This window comes from Leptonychotes weddellii, chromosome 5 (genome assembly GCF_054177405.1).
Source record: "Leptonychotes weddellii isolate Sample4059 chromosome 5, ASM5417740v2, whole genome shotgun sequence".
NCBI lineage: Eukaryota > Metazoa > Chordata > Mammalia > Carnivora > Phocidae > Leptonychotes > Leptonychotes weddellii.
Window position 1 is genome coordinate 151,172,690 of NC_138373.1, and position 14,565 is coordinate 151,187,254.

The 14,565-nt window shown below is 46.6% G+C and overlaps 1 protein-coding gene across 4 annotated transcripts in view; it reads left to right on the forward strand.

The window, feature by feature from the left end:
- GTPBP1 (GTP binding protein 1) overlaps positions 1-14,565 on the forward strand; it is a 26,438-nt gene continuing 11,873 nt past the window's right edge. Inside the window, exons 1-5 of one of the 4 annotated variants that reach the window (XM_081822482.1) lie at positions 1-228; positions 3,249-3,360; positions 9,782-9,962; positions 10,552-10,900; positions 13,719-13,842. In XM_081822482.1, the coding sequence (XP_081678608.1) occupies positions 37-228; positions 3,249-3,360; positions 9,782-9,962; positions 10,552-10,900; positions 13,719-13,842 (958 nt within the window). In that variant the 5' untranslated portion in view covers positions 1-36. Of the gene's footprint in view, positions 229-433; positions 866-3,248; positions 3,361-9,781; positions 9,963-10,551; positions 10,901-13,718; positions 13,843-14,565 lie in introns of those variants that run through there. The other 3 variants (XM_081822481.1, XM_031018275.2, XM_081822483.1) reach the window with 3 other exon arrangements.

The following is a 14,565-nucleotide window of genomic DNA, read 5'->3' on the forward strand; positions in this document are numbered from 1 at the left end:
GGGAGGCCGGCTACGAATTAGCCTAAGTTATTAAAGATGGCGGCGGAGCGGAGTCGCTCCCCAATGGACTCGCCGGTCCCGGCCTCTATGTTCGCCCCCGAACCCAGCTCCCCGGGAGCGGCCAGGGCCGCGGCGGTTGCCGCCCGGCTCCACGGCGGCTTCGACTCGGACTGCAGCGAAGACGGCGAGGCGCTCAACGGCGAGCCGGAGCTGGACCTCACCAGCAAGGTAGGCCCGGGCGCCGGCGGCGGCGCTGAGGGGACCGGGCGGCGGGCCGAGCCGTCTCCGGGGCGACGGCGACGGCGCCGGTGGGGGCGGGAGGGGCCGCGCCGAGTCCGCCCACCTCCCGGTGCGGGAAGCGTCTGGGGCTCCCGGGCGACGGGCGGCCCCTGAGGGCCGCGCACCGCCGTCCTCTCCCGGCGGCGCCTACCCGGCCTCCCACCGACCGGCTCCCGCCGAGATCACAACCCCTCGGCTCCGCCACGTGGAACAGGGGCGCCCGACGCCCGGAGCGCCCCGCGCGGTCGCCGTCCCCGAGCAATGCCGACTCCCCCGAGACTGAGGGGGTGGTCCTCTCCCTGCACTGGGCACGCCGCGGAGAGTCGGAGGTGGCTGAGGCAGAGGGAGCGGAGGCGCGGGAGGATCAGGCAGCCCCGCGGGGAGCAGGAAGGCCGCCGGGGCTCTTCCTGGTCTCGGAATAGGAGACGGAAAGTAGTTGCTCAGTCGCGGAGACGGTTGTCTGAGGAATTCAAAACTGAAAGATGGGCAGGACCCATAAACTCGCCATACTGGGAGTGGAACCTCATCTTGTATGAATGGAATAATGAAGGACCTTTTAAATCGGGGCTTCTGAGCTTGTGAGAAGGTAGGCAGGAATTAAGGGCTCAGCTTCTGCTTGGCATTGTGAGGATGAAAAAGTAAGTATAGGATGTGACTGGTGTTTTGAAGGTGCTTAAAACATCGCTAAAGGAAAGAACGCCAACTTGGGAGTCAGACTGGGCTGGGTTCCCTTTCCTGCCCTGCCACTTAAAAAGGCTCTGTGACCTTGGGAAAGTTTCTTAACCTCTCGGTTTTCCAGCTCCATCTTTTTTAAAGTACAGATGTGTTGTAAAAATGAGAAATGTATATGACATTTAAGAAAACAAAAACAAAAAACAACAGGCCCAAGATGGGGTCATTTGGCCCCTGGACTACAGACAGGTACTTAGTTGCAGCTTCACCCTCTCCCAGGAGTGAAATTTCCTGGTCAGCACTAGCGAGGTAATCTGCCTGATAAAACCCCCTGCCTTTCCTAAAGGGAAGATAACCGTGCCTGAAATGACCCTTTCTTTTCTTTCCCTAATAACCTTGTCTCACCCCCTTTCTGCCTTAAAATCTTTGGTTTTGGTACAGCTACTTGGAACTGCTTTCTCCTTGCTCGGTAGGGTGCTGCCTGATTCATGAATTTAGAATAAAGCCAGTTAGATTTTGAAATGTACTGGATTGAATTTTGTTTTCTGTCCGACACCTAGTGCAGTGCCTGATACATACTACTGAGTAAATGTTTAAAGTGAACCAAATAACTGGTAATTCCCTGTGCAGATTCAATAGCAGCCGAGGGAGAACACCAACGCCACCTCCTACCTGTTGTTGGATAGTTACAATAAAAAGACGTTTATAGAGCATTGAAAACATTTGCGAGTTTTCAAGGTCTGTGGTGGCAAAACTGCATGAAACTTGACCCAAACTGGAGAGAAGTTCCCTTGCAACCTAGGCAGCCAAATTTCAACTCTTCTCTCTCCCTCTAGTCGCAGTTGCCTACTAAGAAACCAGCTATCTGCCTTATTACAATTTTCCTGTCTGATGTCTCTACTGCCACAATGAGAATGGCCAAGCTCAGAGGGGGGGATGATCAGAGGAAGTGTGTGAGGTGATGTGACATGATGCAAAAGACCCAGATAGCACCCAGGTTACAAGTATAAGCCCTAATGAGTCAACTCAGAAAATTGTAAGAAATGCACTTGATTCAAAAGCAGATGAGTTGGATGTCAATTCATGGTCAAGGTGCTGAAGAATCCTGAAAACACAGTGGGAAATTGCAAGGCAAAGTTGCAAAGAGAGTAGTACCTTCATTTCCTGACCAACTTATTTAGCGTTCTGGGATAGGGAAGTGTTACTTCATCACAGAGCTAGGGAAGTCCTCCTCACTGTTTTAAAGTTGAGAAGCTATATGTATATAAATTTTGATGATACTGAAAAGAAAAACTGAGAATGTGGAGGGGGAGAAGTGATGTGTTGAATAGATTGATTCCTGAGGAGAAGCCTAGAAGCTATAAGTTTATACACTTGCTACAATTAGCTGTGGAGACGGAAAGTTCTGAGAGCTCTCAAAGGGAGAAACAACTAGAGGACTGTAGCAGCTAGTTTCATCCAAGAAAGTTTTTCTAGGAATGATTGGGTGAAGGAAACTAATTACCACTTACTGAGGTGTGGACCAGATGCTTTGCATGTTATTTTACTTGGTCTGTACAGTGTGTTTAGGATGCAGGTAGTATTATCTCTATTTGTAGATTGAAAAACTGAGACTCAGAGAGGTTAAGTTCTTTGTCCAAGGTCACACACTAGTAGTCAGAAGATGGAATTGGCCTCCTCACATAAATAGTTCATATTTTAATGTTATTGGCAGAAATTTGCAAAATGATGGTGCTAATACCCATCTTAGTGGTAATGGTGTTTTGTTGTTGAAGATGAGTCTTGCAGCACTTTTAACTGTTGATTCCTAAATAATCAAGTTAGCCAAGGCAAGGTGGAACAGAATTCTTTTGTTACTGTAAGAACCTTTGGCCTTGGGGGAGGGCATGGCAGTGTATGAGATCTCTGTCCTGTGAACTGCAAGCCGCAAGGTGGAAGACTTTGACATGTAGGTAATAAAGCACTGCTCATTAGTTTCTGTCCACAGTCCAGATTCTCAGTTATTGTGGGTCCTGCCCCTCCTGTTAAGCAGCAGGAAGCCGGCTCCTCTCACCCTCTTTTCTGTGGGTTGTGGTTCAGACGTACTCATTTTAGTATATCATGTAACTTAACTCATAGAAGGCTTAGGCTCAAAGTCTATTTCAGGAGAGGCAGAGAGGGCATGAGGGGGCTGCGTAGCTATTTTAGATCAGGGTGCTGTGGGGGTTCAGTCAGGGTCTTTGGTCAGGCTATTGATCTGCTTTGGCTGTGGTGCTCTTTAGTAAGTGTGGTCTTAAGGCTGTTGGTTTCTCTTCTAGCTGGTTCTAGTGAGCCCTACATCAGAGCAGTATGACAGCCTACTTCGGCAGATGTGGGAGAGGATGGACGAGGGATGCGGAGAGACCATATATGTCATTGGGCAGGGATCAGGTGAGCATAGTTTTCCTTTCGCTTTATTTTTAAAAAATTATTTAGAGCACATTTTCCCTCTTTTATTGACTTCCTGTTCGTGTGTCTCAGTTGCAGTGATTCTTTAGTATCTGCAGAATTGTTTGGGAGGACATTAAAGTACAAAATGATAATGCTAATTCCCACGTTAGTGGTCATAATATGCTTGACTTCAAAGATTCACTTTCCAGGCGGTTTTACAGATGTTTCTTTTCTACCTCCAGTACTCTCAATTTGTATAAAGGGAAAGCACAAAGCAAGAAAACTTATCTCAGGTAATAGAGCAAATCACAGTTAGGTATACAAAGAAGCCTCCCTTGCGAAGCTCTAGGTCTTCCCTCTCCAGGCCTGGTTTACAGATTCCATTGCTACTTATTGCCTGCTTCACAGAGAACCTTTGTGATTCTTCTTGACGTCCGCAAGAAAGGGACACCCAGAATTCCTCTCTTCAGCAAGGCTACCTTGCCTCAGACCACAGTGACCATTCAGTGTGGATAGTTGTGATAACAGAAGTCCTCTTTTCGTCTCTATGAGATCCTGTCAGATATGTAGCCTTGTTACCATTCTGGAAGGGGCGGATTAATGTTCTCCAGCCTACTTATTCCATTGTAATGGGGTCCACTGTTTTAGAGGAAGGCAGTCCCCATTGCAGATTGTATCTTGGGCTTTTGTTTTTTTGGGTTTGGGGTTTTTTTTTGGTTGTTCCTAGTTTATAACCTCGATACAAGGCCTACTTACCCTTACTTCATTACGGCATTATCTTTGCTGAAATGGCAGCTGGGCTTGTTAACAATTATGAATTTAGTACCAGAACTTGTCTCTGTCATCTTTGCAGGATGCAGGAAGCCTTGGTGGGCCTTGATGCATCAGTAAAGGAACAGTTCTTTGCTGAATGTAGGCTTTGTGAAGGCAGGTAATAATTCCTTTTAGTCTAAGATGGAGAAAAATCTCAAAATCATTCTTTAACTATTTGACAGGTATCTATTAAGTATCTTCCAAGGGCTTGATACTGTTGCAAAGTATTTTTGGATACTTATAATCTGGTCTCTGTCCCAGAAAGATGGCATATACATAGATAACTTCAGTAGAAAATAATATTTGGAAATGCTGCAAGATTGACACATGGAAGAAGGGTTTGATCTCCAAATACTGCTATGCCTTCCTTTGAAATGTCTCTCCTATCTATCCCTTTCATTCCATCCTTGCTGCCACCTTCCTGTTTGGGTCTTATCACTTTAAAGAAAGCATGGTCAGAGAGATAGGCAAACTGAGAGGTTGCCTGTCAAAAAAGGGAGGAAATTGGTCAGCATTGTCAAGTGCTAGAGACAGCAAGGAGAGTCAGGTTCAGAAAAAGCCATTCTGTTTGGCGGCTAGGGCATTGTTGGTAGCCTTTTGAAAGCTTTTGTTCAGGTGCACATCTGGCCCGCTGGTAATAGGATGAACCACTCCAAGGCCACTTCATGCTTGTAGAATTGAAGAAACCACATCTAGATCAATTTTGACAAGTGTTGGGACTGTTCTTTGATGATCTAAATTCTTAAGACCCCACCCTTTCCCACTTATTCTTTAATGTGGACTCTTAGTGAATTTTACCATGCCTTGGCAACTCACAACTAATTAACCGTCCAATGGCAAAGCATAAGAAAATGTCAGATATTCATTATCACATCTCCTGTACACCCAGGCATTATCTTTGCATCTACCAATTGGATGCTATTACATTCACAGTGACTCCTTCCTGCTGGAATTCTTTAGAGGGAGAAAGAGATCATAACTAGTTAAACAAGTTGAACATCAGAGGACTAAACCAGGTGCAAGGCCCCCAGGGATCAGCTTCATTACTGAATTCCTGTGCTTGGTGCTTCACCTCTGTTTGTCTCTTCCTTCATCTGTAAAATGGGGATAATGACATACTTACCCACCCTACCTCAGAGAGATTTTGTATGGGTAAGTTAGGTGTTAAAAAATTCTAAGCAGAGTAATGTGCTCTTTAAGTATACATTCCTAATTTTAAAAAGAGGCAGTGTGGCCTGATAGTTCAGGGTCTGGAGCCTGGTAGGTCTGCATTTGCCTGTTGGCTCTTTTCCTTGTCTGAAAATGGGGTTAATAATAGAATCTATCCCATGGTGTCATGGTGAAGATTAATACTTGACATACAGTAAGCATTATATAAATGTTACTTAGTATTAGTAATTGCAGTAATAATTTTTTAAGATTTTTTTTTTTTTTTGACAGAGAGAGACAGCAAGAGAGAGAACACAAGCAGGGGGGGTGGGAGAGGGAGAAGCAGGCCTCCCGCTAAGCAGGAGCCCGATGCAGGGCTCGATCCCAGGACCCTGGGATCATGACCTGAGCCGAAGGCAGATGCTTAACGACTGAGCCACCCAGGCGCCCTGCAGTAATAATTTTTTAAAGATTCCAGGTTATAGTTGATTTACCATGAGATTTCTTTCAAGAACCACTTTGTTCATTTTTCATATTAAGTCATGGCTTACAAGAGCCAGCTACTGTATTAAAAGTTCAGGGAACATAGGAGGAGTGTTAGGTCTTTGTGGGGGAGTCTGGAAGGGCTTCAAAAGAGGAGGTGCCCCTTGAATTGATACTCAAGGGTGAATAGGAGTTTTCCAGGTAAATAGAGGCAGTAGTGAGTGAGCAGAGAAAGCCACATGCACAAAGGCACAGAGATATTGGTGATTGTGGAATATTTGGTGGACCAAAAGTGATTCTGTTAAAAATTTATCTTAGAGTGTGTGCTTGCATGGGAGTGGGTTGGGGGAGAGGCAGAGGGAGAGGGAGAGAGAATCTCAAGCAGACTCCCTTTGCTGAGTGCAGAGCCCAATGCAGGGTTCGATCTCACGACCCTGAGATCATGACCTGAGCCGAAATCAGGAGTTGGACACTTAACCGACTGAGCCACCCAAGTGCCCCCAAAAGTGATTCTGTAAAGTGGGAGTATAGAATGTGAGGTTTGGAGTGTCAGGAGAGTAGGCTGGACAGGTTGCAGGGCCCAGATCTTGATGGTTTTTGAATACCATATCAAAGAGTTAAGACTTTTATCCTGAAAGCATGTTGAGCAGGAGAGTACGTACAGAAAAGGTAAGTCAGATGGCAGGACAGAAATCTGATTAGGTTTGGACGTGGCTGAATATGTGGCCCTGGGTAATTGGACCTCTGCAGCTTTTCTCCTTGACCTTTGTCTCCACTCCTACAGAGTGAGGAATGCAGTGCATGCTGGAGAAGGGTAATGTGACTGGGAGCATTTTCTGGGAGCTCTAGATAGACAAGGTAACACTCATGATTGCCCCCTGGCACGGAACAGGACCTGAAAGCATTTTGTTGTACCAGAAACTGGGAAGTTGGATAGAATTTGGGGATCTGGAAAGAATGGCAAGATTAGCAGACTTCCTCTTAGGAACACTTTTTTTTTTATTTAAGATTTTATTTATTTATTTGGCAGAGACACAGCGAGAGCAGGAACACAAGCAGGGGGAGTGGGAGAGGGAGAAGCAGGCTTCCCACGGAGCAGGGAGCCCAATGTGCGGCTCGACCATGACCTGAGGCGAAGGCAGACACTTAACAACTGAGCCACCCAGGCGCCCCTTAGGAACACTTTCAACAAGCCCTTCTCTAATCTAGAAGAATTCCAGAGCTCAGTTGGCCATGTATTCCTCAGCCCAGCTGCTCCCACTTTGTTCATTTGTTTTGCATTTTGCAAACATTAGAGGACTTGATGGAGGAAAAGCACCCTCATGGGGCATCCAGGGAATGTTTGAGATATACCCTATCCTCAAGATGCCTATGTATAGTGGGGGAATACATGCATCCAAAACACTGTTCCACAAGGGGTAGTATGTGGTGCACTGATGGGCTTTCTAGGATAGGAAATACATAAGCAAAGGTATAGAGCTGAAGAAGTGCAGGGAACATGGGGGATGGCAACTGGGCCACTTGCATTGGGACAAAACTGAGGAGGGGCTATGGGATAAATGGGGGAGGCCTTTAAGGAATTGGAACTGGATGCTGTTGGGTTGGGGGAGCCATTCCAAGGCTTTGAGTTAGAAGTGAAAACGTCAGAGCTGTGCCTGGATTAGGAGCTTAAGCTTGTGTGTATGTAGGATGGGCTGCAGGGAATAGAGCCCGGGTATGCTAAGACCAGCTAGGGGTCTTGCAGTGATTCAGGTAGAACAGGGCCTGAGTCAGGCTGGTTTCACTGGATTGGCAACAAGAGAGCAGGGACAAGAACAGAAGGGCGAGGTCTAAAGCTAGAATCAGCAGGACTAGAGGGATGAGTGTTGAGCTTGGGTGACTGGGAGGGGAGGGTGGTGGTGTCATCAGAAGTAAGGAAGGCAGGGGAGGAACTAGTTGGGCACAAAGAGGAACCCTTGCCAGAGGAAAAGGCTCTAGGTTTGGAATCAGAAGACCCAAGCTCACACAGCCCCTTGGCTCTTTACCAACTCTGAGACCTCTTCTGGGTTCTTTTTATCCCACTGCTAAATGGGAACAGTAATGCTTACTCCTTAGGATTGCAGGGAGGTCTAAAATGCTTTGTTAGTGGTGTTAGTTTTTGGGCTGTTGTTTAAAAGGAGGGTGGAGTGGTTGAGGTTAGATGCCATGCTTCTAAGAGTTATCAAACAGGCAATTGGAAATTCAGTCTGGAGCTCTGCAAAGAGGACAGTGCTAGAAATGAATGTTTCTGTAATTTACAAAACTACAGTTTGAACCATAGAATGAGATGGCCAAGGGAAATGTTTAGAGGCTAGAGAAAAGGGCCACTGACTGATTACTGGAAAAGACTGGCATATAGGGGACAGGAGCAGGAAGAGCCAGCAGAGGAAACAGAGAAGAAGGAACCAGAGGGTAGAGAAATGAATCAGGAGAGTTCAGGCAATAGGCAAGCAGAGTGGGAGGGGGAGGTACTTCAAGAAGCAAAGGTAGGATAGCCAGCAGTGTCAAATGCTGTAGGGGTCAAGAAAAGGGCATTAGATGAGTGGTTAAAGTCCATTAATGCCTTGAAAATTAGTTTCTTCTGCAGTCACCAGAAATATAGTCAGCAGGTGCAATCACTTTTTTGAGATGCTTGGTGGTGAAAGGAGGAACAGGGGAGATGGTAGCTTAGTAAGTAAGCAGGGGCAAAGGAAGAGGGGGTGGGTTTCCTTTTTGTGGTTTAAGAATGAGCTCGTTTGTAAGGGGAAGCATGGAAGGAGGGAAGAGAAGGTGAGAAAAGGTACTGCAAGGTCTTTGGGAGGGAGTAAAAGAGAAGAAAGGTTGGGCGCATGCTGGGGGATCAGCCTAGGGAAGAAGCAGAGATGTTCTGTGAGACCCAGAGGCTGGAGGAAAAGCTGAGGGAACTGTTGTGGGCATTGAATGACATCATGTGGAAGGCACCTTGCAGGAATTGCCTTACATTAGGCACTCAAGTGATTGGTTGACTGGTCCGTTGTCTTTCCTTGGGACACCCTTCCTCATCCTGAGCTCAGACTCATTTTTTTCAGCCACTTGCTGGATATTTCACCTGAGCTACCTCAGTTAAAAAAATCTATCCCTGAAATCATTCTGAAATTCTCTCCCCATTTTCCTTTGACTCCTGTCCTCATTATCTCTTGCCTGGATTATTAGAATTATTTTCTAACTGGGCTCCCCCTTTCTGGTCTCTCGCTTGCCAGTGCACACTTTATATTGCTGCTCAAGATATCTTTCTAACCTACAGTGATCTGATCATGTTATTCCCCTGCCTAAACCCCCAAGGCTTCCCACCGCCTGGTACATAATTGTGTTTTGCTGCTCTCTGACGTCTCTGCTTAACAGCTCCCACCTCTTGTGTGGTCTCTCACCACTTGACATCCTGCTCCCCAACATACCGAACTGCTTACTGGTCCCTGAATGTGCCATGATCTGCCATGCTCCATGCTTTGTTCCTCTGCCTAGGATGTTTTTACTCCTTTCTCTGTAGGTCCATTTTCCACACTTGGAGACCCAGCTTGGAGTCAATACCCTGCAAAGCTGTCCTCAGCTTCCCCAGGCAATGCCAGTTGCTCACGCTTTACATTCTTTTTGTACAGTAATATAGTAAAGCACTCAAGCTGTATTACAATTAATTAATTTTCTGTCTCTCCCGCTGGGCTGTGAGCTCACCAAGGGCACCTGTATTCCCAGTACCCAGCATGCGGCTTGGCATAAAACCTTGGAGAGTCTTAGTGATTACTGTTGAATGAATTAATGAATACCCTGCTTAAAGGGGAAGCCCGTGGCACTGTTATTTATTAACTCTGTGTGTGCTCAAGTTTTTGAAAAGTGTCAGGTAGAGAGAGCCGTGTTCTTCTCCAGTGCCTAGGGTGGGGCCTTTGGTAGGGGTGGTTGACCGGCTGGCTTGTTGGCAGGCTGATGTCTGGGCTCTTGTCACCAGATGGGACTGAGTATGGGCTGAGTGAAGCTGATATGGAGGCCTCCTACGCTACAGTGAAGAGCATGGCGGAACAGATAGAGGCTGATGTCATCCTCCTGCGGGAACGTCAAGAAGCTGGGGGCCGTGTGCGTGATTACCTGGTCCGGAAACGAGTAGGAGACAATGACTTCCTGGAGGTCAGGTGAGGAGGCCTCAGAACAGTTCAGGGGTTCTCTGCAGCATGACCTTGTGGTCTAGGGCTTCGCAGAGAATGGTGATTGAGCCTTTGGCACCTGGCATGTCAGCTTCACTCCTTCCCCTTCTGAGGCATGGAAAGAGTGTCCAGAGATATGATAGCTCCATTTTGTATTTCTGTACTTCCCTATTCCTAAATATTTCCATTTGGTAAGAGTGGGAGGCTAGCCATACATTTGTGGCCATTGTGTGGGCTGTGTTTTCTTACCTATCAGCCTGTGAGGCTAAAAACCAGGGTCTTGGAGGAGAGCATTTTGTGCCTCTCTCGGTTTTTGGGCTCCTATCTGGCAGCTTTGAGGAGGCTTATGGAAGTTAAGAGAGAAAGCCATCATGACAGGAGCCTAGTTCCTCCTGAATAATTCTTTCTATTCTTGGGTGTACCTCCAGGGTCATTCCCAATGTGCTCAGCCATGAATGGGAGGAGCGATGAGCTGGAGAGGCTCAGGGGCAAGTCTGTCCTTACAGTTCCAGTTACTCGGGTTCACTTTGCTTCCCTGCTGTCTCTCACAAGGATGTTTGGGTTCACGTACACGCAGGGTAGCAGTAGTAGGCAACGTGGATGCTGGCAAAAGCACGCTCCTGGGGGTCCTGACACATGGGGAGCTGGACAATGGCCGAGGCTTTGCCCGTCAGAAGCTCTTCCGCCACAAACACGAGATTGAATCTGGTCGCACCAGCAGCGTGGGCAACGACATTCTGGGCTTTGACAGTGAAGGCAATGTGGTGAACAAGCCGGACAGCCATGGTGGCAGCCTGGAATGGACAAAGATTTGTGAGAAATCCACTAAGGTGATTACCTTCATTGACTTGGCTGGCCATGAAAAATACCTGAAGACCACTGTCTTTGGCATGACAGGTCATTTGCCTGACTTCTGCATGCTCATGGTAAGTGTGAGGCAGTCCTCAGGAGGGGAGGCTTCAGCTGGGCTGTTTGGGGGTGGGGGTTGCTTATGTGCAAGTGTTAGAAATTGTTCTGTGGCAGAGGCCTGTTGGTTTGGGGCTCTGAGGGTTTAGGAGGGTAAGGATGACACATTTTACAGGGATACCTACTCCTCTGAGCGCTATGGCCTTCTCGAGGGCTGTACCTTGATCTCTCTCCCTGGTACCATTTGTGGACCTCTTTTATTTTGCAGAGAGGCACAGAGGAGGGTTTCTCCTGGGGCTTACTTACTACCTCCAGAAATGTTTCTCCTGGGGTTAGGCTACTCTGCAGAGGTGGCACCCCCGGAGAAGGGGAGGCCTGGAAAGAAATGGTGGAGAGCACAGATAGCAATCAAGAGGGGCCTGGGAGGTGGCCTCTCTCAAAGCCTGGGAGGAGTGTCAGCCAGTCCAAGGTACTTGTGGAGCGGCTGCTGTGTGCCTGGCACCATGCTGGACCTGAAGATACAGCAGTTGAGTCTAGTGAGAGGAGACTTTTCAGCAGCTAATCCTGTAGATCACCTGAGAAGGGAAGGGAGCAGAGGCTTCTGTGTTGGATCATGTTGCAAAGCTTCCATTTGGGTCCCACTGATCTTCTCCGGACAGAGAATGGGAGTCTGTGGGATCCACAGCCTCACACACAGCTTCACAGCTTTCATAGAGAGCACAAGTGAGCAAGTTTTCCTTTGGCAAGTCCTTCTCTGAGCCCTTCCCCATTTCCCAGTTCCTCCAGCTGCCTGTATTAATAAGTGTAGTAAACACAGGCATCTGTTGAGAGCGTAATTGATCAAGTTGCCCCACAAACACAGGTTCTCAGGCAAATTCTCCCCAAACTGGAGAGTAAAGAGGCAGAGCATATGTGTGAACACTCTTGTCGGCTCTCTGCCCAAGGTTCTTGGGATCTCAGCATGATTTCATTTCCCATATCCTTGAACATTTCCAGGGGCCATCACCAACTCAACTGGGCTAAGCAAAGCTGTTCTACAAGAAGGGATTTCAGAGGAGGAGCCATAGGGCGTATCGGGGGGAGTTGTTGGGTTTATATTAAGAAAGGTATAGAAACCAGTTGAAAATGAGCATTTTTTTTAACTAAGCTATAGCGAACAAGGCCAATTAAAGGAAATACCTTCACCCTAGATGAAATGTCATATATTATCTGAGTTTTAGGTTATAAATATTATTATTTTAATATTTTATTAAATATTCAAATTTTTCTATAGAAAACACTGAAATCATTATTGCCCCATGACAATTTCCAGGAAAAAAAACTTTAAAATATATAGACAACAGAGTGATAGAGCATTCTCTTATCCCAGTTGGGAAGAACAAAAGCAAGTCTGGGATGGATAGGAAAGGTGGTTGGAAGAAATGGGAAGAATCAGAAGGCAGAAAGAGGAGGTATCTTGGTGTGGGCAGAAGGGAATATGCAGGGGACATCGGTGTTGGGGGGATGGCAGCTCACCTGTGACCTGGGATCAAATAAGAACATCGTTTGAAAACCTTCTGGAATGCATTAAACACTATATAAATGTGTCGTGGCAACTTTAATTTTGTTTTTGTAAGTAATGCATTCATGTGGTACAAAAACAAAAAGATAACCAAAGGGCTTATAGTGAAAAGTCTTCTTCCTCCTCTGTCCAGTTTCCTCTCAGGGGCAACCAGTATTTCCAGTTTCTTAGTTATTCTGAGAGAGATTTTGTAATCATACCAGCAAATGGGGATATATTCTCTCCCTCCAGTTTCAAAACAGTCAGAAAAGTTGAAAGAATAATACAGTGAATCCCATAGACCCACCACTCAGATTCAACAATCATTAACGTTTGCTCTGTTCATATTTATATGTCGTGGATGAGTATGTGTATTTTTTGTTGTTGTCTTGGCTGAATCATTTGAAAGTAGATTATAGGCATTGTGACTCTTGACACCCAAATCCTTCAGCACACAGCTCCTAAAAGTGAGAACGGTCTCCTGCTATTAGAGCAGCCAGGAAGATGAACAAGAGTTCCCTAATATCTCGGCTGTGTTTATGTGATCTCAGATGTTCCCCAGATGTCTTCCAGCTCTTACAGCTGCTTTTTTCAAACAATGATCCATTCTACACCCTTTTAATGGTAGCATGCAGTATACACCTTGCTTTTTTTCCTCTCTTAAAAACATACATTAGGGATTATCCCATGTCAGTAGATAAGAGTTTCCTCTTTCTTGTCTATAGAACATTTGGTACATTTTGTATGGCACACTTGGACACGTGCCTTCATTTAGCCAACCTTTATGGTGATATTTAAAACCTTTATTGTTACGGGAAGGAATAGTAACAGTAATAAGAGCTGCCATTCCTTGAACACCTAATTCATGCTAGTTGTGTGATCTCTGACATATTTTATGACACTTAAACCTCAAGAGACCCTCTAAAGGGGATGTTACTATCTCTCCATTTTACAGATGGGGAAACTGGGGACCAGTGATGTTAGACTGAATATACCTTGACGACACTAGACAGTTGTTTCCCCGGACTGTCTGGGTTTGTCTTTTTTTATTGTTTCCAAGTCTCTTCAGATTTTGACAGCCCACATCATTAAATCAGAGGTTAAAGCCATCTGTGCCCAGCCCAGCTTTCATCTACAGCTCTTTTGTTTCTGGTCTAAGACTTCTGCCCCACGTGTCCTGTTCTGATGGGGGCCTCAGAGGAGAGCTCTCTCTTAACCCAGCCTTCTTTGAGCCCCTGTGCCCACCCAGCAACAACTTCTGTCTCCCTGTCCTGACCTTTCTTTCTGTGTTGGGGCAGGTGGGCAGCAATGCTGGCATCGTGGGGATGACTAAGGAACATCTGGGCTTGGCATTGGCACTCAATGTGCCTGTCTTTGTGGTGGTCACCAAGATTGACATGTGTCCTGCCAACATCCTGCAAGGTAAGTGAAGCCTGTGTCTAGTAGCAGGGGCTGTCACCCACTGTGGCTCCTTAGTGGTGCTGCCGCGGCTTCAGCCCAGAATCTTCTGCTTTTTTGTCTTGTGCTCAGACCTTGGTCTGAATTTCCATCAAGCCTGAATCTTCTGCTTCCTCCTTTATTTAGCTCTTGGTCTAAGCACACCCTAGAATTATCCCTTACTCTTTGTTCCTTCTGGTTCCAAATATAGGATCCTTGAGATTCCTAATCTGGTACCTCTTTTCAGATGGCCCCGGGGCCAGGGGGTTGGGTTTTACCATCTGAACAGGATACATATGGAGGCATTTGGGCAGAGGGTCTGATTGCCTTCTACCACCAAAGGTTTCAGAATAGCCTCGTATTTCTCCCTCATTGCTGCAGATGGTAGAAGAGAAGTGAAGAGGTGTTCTTTTGGAATGCCTCATAAGGGCTTCTGCAGAGGTGTAAATGTCATAGAGATCCTTTGTCAGATGAATTTTTATCCAGGAAGCAAAGCATTCTGAGAACATTGCCTTTCCCCTGAGACCCCCCCCCCCCCCCCGAGTCACTTACTTATAGGATGTGGGTCTTTTAGAGACTCTGGAGAAATTCAACAGGTTTCAGACTCGTAACCTTACCAGACAGGTCTTATATGTCTTCCTTCTACTCTAGCAAGCACATACCCACCCCAAGTTTTGATCCTCCTTTTGCTTCTCCAGGCATGGCATT